Source organism: Equus przewalskii, chromosome 4 (genome assembly GCF_037783145.1).
Source record: "Equus przewalskii isolate Varuska chromosome 4, EquPr2, whole genome shotgun sequence".
Classification (NCBI taxonomy): domain Eukaryota; kingdom Metazoa; phylum Chordata; class Mammalia; order Perissodactyla; family Equidae; genus Equus; species Equus przewalskii.
In genome coordinates this window covers 91,695,028-91,707,964 of record NC_091834.1, presented here as the reverse complement: position 1 = coordinate 91,707,964, position 12,937 = coordinate 91,695,028, and the positions used below count along the sequence as shown (strand labels likewise).

Here is a 12,937-nt window from a genome sequence, read left to right as displayed (position 1 = left end):
AAAGATTGGCACAGATGTTAGCAAAGGGCCAATCTTCCTCACCAAAAACAGAAGTGGGGGAGGGGTTGCACAAACTCCCTCTTCCCCATGGAGGTTAGTGGTTTGTTCTCCCAGTCACTGAATCAGGAGACATGAGCCTTTGGACAGTTAATGATTTCCTCCTTTGGAGGGCAAAAGGTATAACAGGTAATATGTAGAAACTGTTTAAGTACTGTATCTGACAAGGAATAAAAGGTATGTGAAACAGTTTAACAATCCCTGTCTCCTGGTGTCCTAAGACTTCATTGCAGTCAAAACATGACAGCCCAGAGGAGGCATCTTAAAGTTTAGCAATCCTTAAAATAGCAATTATGCATATAATCAAGTGTCAAAATACTTCACAATACTGGCAAAACTGGTTGATTTTGTTTTTAAATCCTGGCATTTTGTTAAAATTGGAAAACATCAGATAATTATAAATTGTCATTATCTGCCAGATGAATGAGCCATTACTAAACGTAGGTTATTACCATAATAGTTTTGAAATTTCATGGCTGAAAAGAAACCTTTCCAACTCAAAGTTCCCAGAAACCCAAAGTTTCTGGAAAAGTCTCATCAACTCTGCATTATTAGAGCCATCTGACAGCTTACTTAGACCTACTTTACCATGAGCTGAATAAAATGTCTGTTCTAAAAATGAATATACTTTACACATTATATAAACATGATTAATTATAATACTATAAATGTAAACTTACCTGTTTTGGATCTGATTTCCTGTGAATTTTATGTATTTCGTTTTTTCCATCAGTTTGGTGATTAGTGTGTCTATGATCACTTTCTGATTCTGAAAAGCTTCTTCTATAAATTGATATCTGAAGAAATAAGTAAATAATTATTTCACACAAATATATCTGTCTAAAATCAGGAAAAGTCCCAAAGCAAAGAAGTAACTAATAGAAAACTATTTAAGATAACAAGAGTATTAATAATCTTTAAAATACCAAATAAATCCCTAGAAGGCAGGGTTTCCCTTCCTCTCAAAATTACGCCTTAAGAAAGACAAAGTCATTACAGATATTACTCATGAACACTCTTTAAATTATTTTGAAAATTTGGGAAAGACACACATCTATCATTCATAGTTTTAGAGGCTTACAGGGTCACTTGGCAGACCTGGCAAAAAGTAATCATAGATATTTAAGCATATTTATTAACTGTTTTGCAAGTTAATAATCATGAAAGCTTGATGCTGTAAATAAACATTTTGAAGATCACTTTTTTGTTTTTTTGAGGAAGATTAGCCCTGAGCTAACTACTGCCAATCCTCCTCTTTTTGCTGAGGAAGACTTGCCCTGAGCTAACATCCACGCCCATCTTCCTCTACTTTCTATGTGGGACGCCTACCACAGCATGGCATTTGCCAAGTGGTGCCATGTCCGCGACCAGGATCGGAACCAGCGAACCCCTGGCCACTGAGAAGTGGAATGTGCGAACTTAACCGCTGTGCCACGCGGCTGGCCCCTGAAGATCACTTTTAAACAATACGTAATTGTGCTATAGAAGTCACAAATATAAGCCTTTAAGATAAATTGGGACAGGGGGGTGGGGAGGCTAAACTCCTGATGGTATCCCTTGCATGTGATAAAGCTTCAAGCAACAATATCATAAAACACAGCACTTTAAAGTAATTTAACTTGGAAGTGAAGATGACAACCTCTGACAAACTACACAAGATGACTCGAGTAGCTCTAGAGAAACAGACAATGATGTAGAAGATACCCATGAAGAGTTTCATTAACAGTTTTTCATAAAAAGCACAAAATACAGTGTTTTACATAACATGATTTAAAAGTCTAAGTGTAATTAAATCAATGAGTACTATAAACAGAAATGTAATGCCAGAGTTAAAAAAAAAAAGAGGGACATACGGTTGATAATATTTCTATTGGATTTTGTCTGTACATAATCATATTTATAAACAATGACATTTTAAATTCTTTCTTAGGTAACAAGTTTTTTATCTTAGTAAACTTTTTTTTCATTACTACACTCTTTGGGACCTTATTACAATGTAATGTTAAATGAAATTGTCATCTTTGTCTTGTTCCTAAACTCAATGTAAAAACTTTCAACATTCCATTATGATGTTTTTTCTAGTTCTTTTCATAGATAATCTTTATCAGGTTTAACAAATTTCCTTATATTCCTAGTTTGCTAAAACTTTCTATCATGGATTTATTTTTTTAATTGAATGTTTCTTCTGCCTCTATTGAGATAGTCATATAATTTTTACCTTTATTTCTTTAATATGATGAATTACATGAATGATGTTCACATGTTAAATGAACTCTTTAGTGCTAAAATAAAGGCCAAATTGGTTGTGATTATATTGTCCACAAATCACAATATTACTGGATTTGGTTTCCTAATTTATTTCTTAGAATTTTTATATTCATTTCATGGGTAAGACTAGTCTGTAATTTTCTATTTTTATTCTTTAGAAAACAAGTTCGAGAGAATTCATTCTTTTATCATTCTTTGGACAAGACTGTATTAAAAAGACATTATTTTGATCTTACCTATGTTGTAGATTCATCAGCATAAGTCATCTGGGTCTGTAGTTTTCTTTGTGGGAAAGTTATAAAATTTTAGATTTACATTAAAGGACTGTTCTGATTTTCTATTTTATCTTGTGCTAGTTTTGGTAAGGTATATTTTCTAAGAATTATCCCTTTTCACTTAAAAATTTTCAAATCTAGGGGCTGGCCCCATGGCCGAGTGGTTAAGTTCGCGTGCTCTGCTGCAGGCGGCCCAGTGTTTCGTTGGTTCGAATCCTGGGCGCGGACATGGCACTGCTCATCAAACCACACTGAGGCAGCATCCCACATACCACAACTAGAAGGACCCACAATGAAGAATATACAACTATGTACTGGGCGGCTTTGGGGAGAAAAAGGGAAAAAATAAAATCTTTAAAAAAAACAAAAGTTTCAAATCTATCGACAGATATCTTTTTAATATTCTTAACTGCCTTTAGAAAAGGAGGTGATGCCCCCTTTTCGCTCCTGACATTGGTTATTTGAGCCTGCTCTCTCCTTAATCATTCATAAAGGGATTTGTTAGTTTTACTTGTCTTTTGAAAGATCCAATTTTTGGCTTTGACTATTTCATTAATTTCTGCACTTGTCTTTATTGTCCTCTTTCCCACTTACTTTGGGTTTAATTTGCTGGGTTTTTTTTCAAGTTGAGATAAACGTTTAGCACATTTACCTTTAATCCTCACTATCTATGTACTTAATGATACATATTTCCCACAAATCATGGTTTTAGCAGTATAATTCAAGGATAGTATTTTCACTATCATTTAGATAAAAATATTTTCTAATATCTATTGGGATTTCTCCTTTGATGCTTTATTTACTTTTAATTGTTTATTATGAAATAAGTGCAAAGTTAAATTTGCAATAGTATAGAGATCTCACATATACCTTTACACAGTTTTTCAAATATTGCATCATAGCACTTTAATGCCTTAGCAATTACTGTGCATTTCCTAAAAACAAGGATATTCTATTATGTAACCATAGTATAATTATTAAATACAGGAAAATTGACATTGAGATAATACTTTCATCTAATCTACAGACCATATTCCAATTATGCCATTTGTCTCAATAATGTCCTCTGTATCACTTTTCCCCTTCTAGTCCAGGACACAGTCCAGAATCATGCATCATTGCATTTAGTTTTCATATGAATTGCATTTCTTCATTTTCAAATATATGGAGATTGTCTCATCTATTGTTTTCTAAACTAACTACATTGAGTTTACACAAGACTTTATACGATTTCAATCCTTTCAAATTTAAGACTGACGGCATATAGTCAATTCAACTTTTTCTTTTTATGTTTGAAAAGACTGTATATTATTGGGTGCACTCTTCCTTAACATCCATGAGGTCATTTGCTAAGTGTGTTATTTGAATCTTACTGAAATATGCTGATTTTTGGTCTGCTTGTTTTGTCAATTATTGAGAAGCATGTTAAAATTTCCCACTCTGTGGGTTTGTCTATTTATTCTAAGTTCTGTCATTTTTCTTTACATACTTCAAAGTTAGGGGGCATATAAATTTAGAACTGTTCTATCTTTTAGATGTAGAGAACCTCTTATCACTATAAAGTTTCCCTCTGTATCTGTCTGCTATACCAGCCTGTCTTTGGTTCGTGTTTGTATGGCCTATCTTTTCCCATCATTCTTTTTATATACTCAGGTTTTAGATGTTTCTTTTAAAAAGCAAATAGCAGGTTATCTGTTTTATTTCCTATCCAGACTGAAATCTTTTAATTTGGAACATTTTATCCATTTACATTTATTATAATTACAAATATATTTTTAGATCTACTAACTTATCAAGTCTTTATTAAATCCCATCTGTTCTTTGTTCCTTTTTCCTTTTTGGGCCAGTGTTTAGACTGATTAATTATTCTACTTTCTCCCCTCTGTTATCTTGATACTCATAGATACTTTCACTTTTCTTTTAGCGACTCCTCTAGACATTACAAAATGTAGATCTTAACTTATCATCTAATATTAATTTGTACTTTTTCCCTCAGCCTAAACTATGTATGAGCCTTAGAATACAAACTTCACACCTTCCTAACATTTATGCTCTGTGATATACAATACACACACATAACACACACCAACAAGACATTTTTGTTTCATAAGTCAACATTTAGATTTACTCATACTTATCATTTTAATTGCTCTTTTTCGGTCATGCATCACGTATTATTTTTCGTCCGCTGTCTAAAGTGTACTTTAGTGAGGGTTTACTGGGGATATATTCTCCCACTTCATTTTGTCTGAAAACATCTTTCATTATCCTTCCTTTTTGAAGAATATGTTCACTAGGTATAGGATTTTAGTTTTGTACTTCTTTTCTTTCTGTACTTTAAAAATATTACTTTCTTTTTAAATAATCCTGCTTGAGGTTTATGGGGTTTCTTAAACATGGGCTAGATGTAGTTCTAAGCTATTACATTCTGTCTTCAATTCTTGCTTCCTTCCCATCCTCTCCCACTTCTCTGCTTGGACCCCAATTACAACCTGTGTTATATCTTCTCTATCCCTCTTCTGCTTTCCATCCTCCTGTTTGTCAAGCTTCATTCTGGATATTTAAAATATTTCCTTCTAGTTCATTAATTCTCATTTCCTGTAATGTCAAATCTGCTGTGAAACCTTCTAATGAGTTAATTTCAGTTACTGTAATTTTCATTTCTGAACTTTCCATCTCATTCTTTTTTAAAGTTTTTAGTTCTCCACCCAAATTTTCCACTTTGTCTCTTATCATCTTCCACATAATAAGATGCAGCCCTGAGAGTCTTTTTATATTGTTTATTTTATCTGCTAGTTTTTTTTTCACATTGTCTTATCTCCTAGCATACTTGGTTACTTCTAATTGTGTTCTGGACCATTTTGAAAAACTCATTATTGAATAAATTTGAGGCCTAGGATGATGTTTTCTTTCTCTGTGGAAGATTTACATTTGGCTCTATCAGGTATCTTGGGGCACCAGCACTATGATTTCAATTTAATCTAACTTTGGGTACCAAGAAGATGTGATGCTGAGCTTTAGTTCTTGTGAGGAACTATTCACTAGCTAGTGCATCTTTACTATAATAGTGTAGACTTTCAGGATCCCAACTTATAGCAAAGAGAAACGTTCAACCCCTGTGATCCCTTAACTCCAATTCCTGTATTGCCAGCCTTGTGAGCCTATTAAAGGTACTCCTCAATCTCTAGGCAAATGCCTCAAGGGGGAAAAAACCCCTACCATTCTCTGTCCCCACTGCAATCCAATCATGGTCCAATAATTCTTTACTACTAAGCACTAAAATTTATCAATAATTTCTGCAGTTTGTCCAGCTCTTCTAGTTATCATCCCTGGGATGGGTGGTCCAAATTACCTAATCTGTCATTATATAGAGCCTAGACCATTTTAAGCAATTATTATATTTGTATCGGTTAACCAGAATTTTACTGTTTAAATTAGTGGTTGCTAACTGAAATGCCTGTGGAAGTAAGATTTAAACGTAAGCTTTAGTAGAAACTATGATGAATTGGAAAAGGCATGCCTCATTGTAAAGAGCACTAAAGTCAAGTCCAGCCAAATGCTGACATGAAGGTATATGGGGCCCAGGGCTACAACAGCTGCCATTTTCTCAAAAAGACCAAAAGATCTAGATTTTTTTTTTTAATGTAAAATTTCCCCATTAAACAACACTAGCAACTAATTCCACATATATTAAAACAGCGTATAGGCCAGTGGTTCTAAACTCAGAGTGATTTTGCTCCCCAGCACATTTGGCAATGTCTGGAGACAGTTTTGCTTGTCACAACCAGGAGGATGCCACTGGAATCTAGTGAATAGAGGTCAAAGATGCAGCTAAATACCATACAATGCACCAGACAGTGCCTCACACCAAAGAATTATCCGGCCAAAAATGTCAATAGTGCCAAAGTTGATAAATCCTGGAAGGTGCCAACATACTGCTAGCCAAACAAAACATTATTTGCCAACTGCCTTTGGCTAGGGTGCCAGTAAACCTCTAGTCTTCATAAAGCTGTATTATGAATCTATGTAAATAACGAAAGATGCTGATACCTATGCTCTTTATGTTCTAATAACTGGCAGTCTCGACATGTCAGTTTGTCACATGTTTCACAGTAAAGCTTCAGCTGCTCCTTCTTATGAAAAGGACAAAACACTGGTCGCTGACTAGTCACACCAACTGCCTCTGTAGAAACAATGGAAGGCAAGAAGAAGAAATTTAACAGTTGGTTAGTAAATAATTATTAGATTGTCCATTTAAATTCAAACCCATTGAAGGTCTTAAGAAAATAGCCCAGAGAAGTGAGTGTGAACCAAGTGATGTGTTCTATTCTAAATATGGGAGATTTTTAAAAATAAAATTCAGAAAATCTAATAAAAATGTATAAAAGAGGTGGTGAAAAAATTTTTTCCTCACTTTTGCAAAAATCCTAACAGAGGATATCCATTAACACAGAAATAATCATAAAATTTTGACTATTATACTGTAGTCATCCATGTAACTTCTCAACAGTTATCCAGAGTGGGGACAAAACTGGGCAATGCTTATGTTATAATGTTAAATAGAAAAATCAGAATACAAATAAATACAACGATTGATTAAACAGTAAACACCAGTTATCTCGCTAATAATTAACCATAAAAATCCAAACATTTCAGGAATAATCCCACCTCCAGATATAACCACTATTAATAACCTGGTATATATTCCTCTGGTTGTTTTTCTATGTATATAAGTATATATACTAGAAGGTAATTTGTTTTATAAAATTAAAAAAATGGCACTACACATACTGTCTTGTAAGATTTTTTTCCCACTTAACTCTATCTTAGATACTTTTATGTGTTAGTAAATACATTCACTTATTTATTAACTATATAGTATTCCATCAAATGGATATAACACCTGCCAGTGGACATTTGAATGTCTCTTATCTTTCAATATTGTATGATAATGATGAAATAAACATGAAATTTATAAATCATGGAATGTTACTATAAGATAAAGTCCTAGTAGTAGAATCGTTGGGTCAAAGAGTAATTTATACATAACTAACTAAATGGTCCTGCAAAAAGTTGTACCAATTTGTACTCCCACCAGTGTGGAGTGGTTATTATCGTACTAACAGAGTTTTCTCAATATTTCTAATATTTGCCAATTTGGCAGGCAAAGAAAAAAAAGATTTCGCTATCTCTGGATGCATTTCTTTAACAACTGAGATTCAACAAATTTTCACATTGATCAACCATTTGTATCTCTTTTCAGAACTGCCTGGGGCTAGCCCAGTGGCGCAGTGGTTAACTGCACACGTTCTGCTTCAGCAGCCCGGGGTTCACCAGTTCGGATCCCGAGTGTGGACATGGCACTGCTTGGCACACCATGCTGTGGTAGGCATAAAGTAGAGGAAGATGGGCACAAAGAGGAGGATTGGCAGCAGTTAGCTCAGGACTTCTTCCTCAAGAAAAAAAAAAAAAAAAAAAAGAACTGCCTGTTCATAACCTCTGCTATTTTCCTGTCCAATTGTCATTTTTTATCAATTTATAAACACATTTGACATACTGCCTGCCAAAGATTCTGGAAATATTTTCCCCAGTCTGACTTGGTTTAATGGTATTTTTTCCAAACAGATCCTTAGAATTTTTTATAGAAAAATTTATCAGTTTTTATTTTTTATGGCTTTAGTTTTTGAGAACTGCTTCTAGAAAGGCTTTCTCCTTTTTCTCATATGGTAAACTTTTATGGTCTCTCTTTGTTATATAAATTTTTTATTTATCTGAAATATGAAAAATATTATCAATGTTTACAAAAACCTTAAACATGTGCCAGCAAGTAGAATGAGTTAATAGACTCACATTTTCTGATCATAATATAAGAAAACTATCAAGTTGAAACCAGAAACAAACAAATAAAACCCAAGCACTGGAAAATTTTTTTAAATGAATTATTAGGTTCATAATAATCGCACTGTTCAGCAACTTGCTTTTCACATTTAATATACATCATGGGCCTCTTTCCATATTATTATTTAAAATCTACCAAAGTAGAAAATAACAACCACAATAATTTGTAAATCCCCAACTGCTTGGTAACCATAAATGCAGAATATCTAACCCAGCAGAAATCAAAGTGGCAAATCATAAATCAAGCTTTAAACACTTACAATTCCAAAGAAAATGAAAAATGAATGTCAAGTACTTCTCAAAGAAGTTAGTAATACAATTTTAAAATAAAACTAAGGTAAGCTGAGAGGAATTAAACAAAATTAGTGATCTAAAAATACGTAAAGGATAATTAGATAAATAAGTTTAACAGCTGTTTCTGTAGATTAAGACAAAAAGATAACCTACTATCTAGTCAGATCAAAAAGAAGGTAAAAATACATTAAGTTCAGAATGAAAAAAGGAAGATAACCAGATAGAGAAAATTAACTATATATTTTAAAAATATTAAAAAGCACAATACACCAAGACCAAATGGAATTAATTCCAGCAATGCAAAGATGGTTCAATATTAGTAATTTGAATATCCTCATAGCTCCCTGCACCCTTCTCCTTGATGTTCTTGTCATCTGGGCATCAGAGTAGATAAGGTGACCATATATCTATATTTGGCTTGGGACATCCTGATTTGTGCCCACTGTCCAGGAATTATTATTTATAGAACTTCTGATTTAGACAATTAGGACATCATCTCACCCATTTATAGATTTCCTTTATTTATCAAAAAATTCAGATCCTGACTCACAGGCATCCTCCTAGTTCTAAGTCTCATCATCGTGCTGGATGATTTAGAAGTCCACATAAATCGCTACATAAAGACAAGCATCTCAGACGTTTTCATCTTGAGACTTGTACTTTATTTTAGCTACTTATTCCATTCAATATACATCATGGTCCCACCCTAGATTATTGATTGTCCATAACTGTCCCATTTCTATAATCATAAATTCAAACACCCCACTCTAACAACTTCTATTCTCTAACCTTGCAATTCTTTTCTTTTTTCCTTTTTTTTTTTTTAAGGAAGATTAGCCCTAAGCTAACATCTGCCACCAATCCTCCTCTTTTTGCTGAGGAAGACTGGCCCTGAGCTAACAATCATGCCCATCTCCCTCTGCTTTATATGTGGAACGCCTACCACAGCACGGCTTGCCAAGTGGTGCCATGTCTGTATCCGGGATGCGAACTGGTGAACCCTGGGCCGCTGAAGCAGAACATGTGCACTTAACTGCTGCACCACTGGGCCAGCCCCTAACCTTCCAATTCTTAGTTAACTACTCTCACTGTACCTCATCATATCTCTAGTCCCTAATCGTTTCTTTCACCCTATCAACTGACACTATCAAGTTCACTTCCTTGATATGGTTAAAATCCCCAAATCCTTCATTTCAGTACATGCTATAATCTGTATTTCTTACCCCCTTGAACTTCTGAAACAACTGTCCAACTAAACTAAACCCCAACCCAAGATAAGTTCAATTCTTCTTTATACTCACATCCAGACTACTGAGGCCTGATGGAGAAAGTTTTAAGGCCTACACATTAAATGTAACCTCAAAGTTAGTAAGCAACCCATCTGCTTCCGAAGCTGGCACTCTCTTTCAACTGAAGTTATTTTAAATATCCTCCACATTCCTTACCTTTTAATCCTCTTTCCTCTGCTCTCTTTCTTCAATAGAAGGCTGACTTCACAGAAAAACATAAGTCTTTCCAATACTAAGCTATTAAACTTATCTGAATCTATGCCTGGCCTTTTCTCTTTTGTGCTTTTTCTTTATCAGTATCCTCAGAAATTATATCTCCCCCTTTTCCTGTGTCTCCAGACTGCTAGCCTCATCCCTTACTACTCTTCCTCTGGCATCTTACTCTCCGGCTACACTCAACTTTCCCCTCTGGAAATTTGCACATGTGCTTCAGTATTCCCCACTCTTCCCCTTCACATGATGAACTTCTATTCATCCTTGAAGTCCCAGATTTGGCCTCGAACCTAAATCTCCCAATCTGAATTTGCATTTCTTTCACGTGATCCCACAGAATTTGTGAGGCCAAATTATGATTGTTAATTTGTTCATAGCCTTCATCATGAGGGTAGGAAGCATCTCTCTTATTCAACTTTTCATCCCTAGTATCTACCAAAGTTCCTAGAATATAGAATAGGCATACAAACACTGGTTGACTCAATAAGTAATAATTTTTAAATAAAAATATATTAATGAGCCATAAAAATGAACAAAGTCCTGAAAAATGCTACAACACGGATGAACCCTGAAAACACTGTGATAAGTGAAATAAGCCAGATACCGAAGGACAAATACTGTATAATTCCACTGATATGAAATATCTGAAATAAGCAAATTCAAAGAGACAGACAGTAGATTAGAGGTTAGCAGGGGCTGGGGGGAGAGGAGAATGGACAGTTATTACTTAATGGATACAGTTTCTTTTTGGGGTGATAAAGTTTTGGAAATATACAGTAGTGATGGTTGCATAACATTATGAATGCAATTAATGCCACTGAATCTACACTTAAAAATGGTTAAAATGACAAATTTTAAGTTACATGTATTTTACTAGAATAAAAAAAGTATCAGTAAACTTTACATTATAAGCAACAACATAAAAACCCACAAACCACACTTACATTAAAAGCAAAGCTTCTTTGGTTATCCATATATCAAATATAATGAAACAGGTTTACTTCAAGAATATCAGAAAGAAAAGAGTTGTAAAACTTTGAACTCACCCCTTGTCATCTTAGAAATAAAAGAAGAGATAAGAGAGAAAAATTCAAAAAGCAGGGTTTTTTTTTTCATTTGCTGTACCATCACACCAAATTAAGGCATTATAGGAGAAAGAGAGTTGAGAGTATGAATATAAGGCAGAAGGATTTTCTATCTATTCATACTTACCAACGTGTTTAAGTGTTCAAATTTCAACTACAGTCTAGACCTAATTGTATTAAAAAACAAGAGTATATTTAATGCTTAAAAGTATATCAAAACAAGTCAGTACAGGAAGGAAGAAAAGACGGTGGGAGGGACAGAGAAAAAAACAGATTAAAAGAACTAATTTATTACCTGGAGATACTTCCTCTTTCTGTCTCACAGTGTGGTCTTTTGTGAACTTCACCCTTTGATGAGCTCTGATACACGTCTTACAGAGCCATTCAACACACTCTACACAAAACCCATTAGCTTCTGCATTGTCCTCACAGCTTGTACACACCTGATAAAAGAAACACGCCACATCGATTTTTGAGAAAAATGAAGAGATGGTCATATCACTAGTCATCCATAAATGATATACAAACCATACTTGACTCTATCAGTTATCTTCTTACTAGTGTTTGTAAATTTAAACTGACTTTACGTTTAAAATTATATACAGGAAATGGAAATAGCAGGACACTGTCCTTAGTTCAATATATCAAATATTCCAGGCACTACGCTAAGCATTGAGGATACAACGATCAGGAAAAGCAAACCCAGTCCCTGTCCTTATGATACCTAGTCTCACAGATGAAATGTGGGTTCAAATTCCAATTCTCCCATTTACTAGCCCAGTAGTCTTGGACAGGTTACTTAGAAGGCTCATCTCTAAAATAAGGATAATAACACAGATTTTACTGAATAGTTGTAAAGATTAAAAGTGAGGCAGACCTACGTTAGTGGAATAACCACACTAAAACATAACTATAAACTGAGAAGAGCCATAAAGGAAAGTAAGAGAAGCTATAAGAGCATATGATGAGGGAAACTGATCTCATCTTAGTAAGGCTGGAAGGCTGGGGAAAGTGACAGGAGAGATTATCCAGGCAAAGCTTCTACGGAGATCATATTAGCACCAAGATATGAAAGTTGAGTCATCAATTACTGATGAAAAGCCTTCTAGGTAGAGAGAACAGCATGTAAAAACCTCTGGCAAGAAGAGCATGGTAGGTTCAAAGAACTGACAGAAAGCCAGTATGACTGAAGGGGAGAGATCAAGGAGAAGACTGGCAAGAGAAGAAGCTAGTGGCAAGACAGGCAGCGGCCAGATCAAGCAGGGTCAGATGACGATTTTAGTCTTTGTCTGAAAAAGTCTCCTAAATCTCTTAAGTAAGCAACATAGCCAGATCTGCATTTTTAAAATCGCTGCCCCTGCAATGTAGAGAACAGATTAGAGAAGGGCAAGTGTTTCTACACAGAGACAAGTAGGAGGCTTTCTCAGTGGTTTAGGTGAAAGTGGACAGAAGTAGAGATGAATGAGGGAGGTTCAGGAAGTAAAACTGAATCGTTTGGAAGATGCACTGCATATGGGAAGTGAAGAAGAGATAGCTCTGTTTTCACCTTGGTTAGTCG

General features: G+C 34.7%; 1 protein-coding gene across 4 annotated transcripts in view; it reads right to left on the bottom strand.

The window, feature by feature from the left end:
* Nucleotides 1-12,937, bottom strand: part of TRIM24 (tripartite motif containing 24) — a 104,432-nt gene that overhangs the window by 33,637 nt on the left and 57,858 nt on the right. For all 4 annotated transcript variants that reach the window (XM_070617843.1, XM_070617846.1, XM_070617845.1 and 1 more), the window contains exons 3-5: nucleotides 11,675-11,822; nucleotides 6,651-6,783; nucleotides 738-854 (exon numbers count right to left, since the gene is read on the bottom strand). In XM_070617843.1, the coding sequence (XP_070473944.1) occupies nucleotides 738-854; nucleotides 6,651-6,783; nucleotides 11,675-11,822 (398 nt within the window). The remainder of the gene's footprint in view (nucleotides 1-737; nucleotides 855-6,650; nucleotides 6,784-11,674; nucleotides 11,823-12,937) is intronic.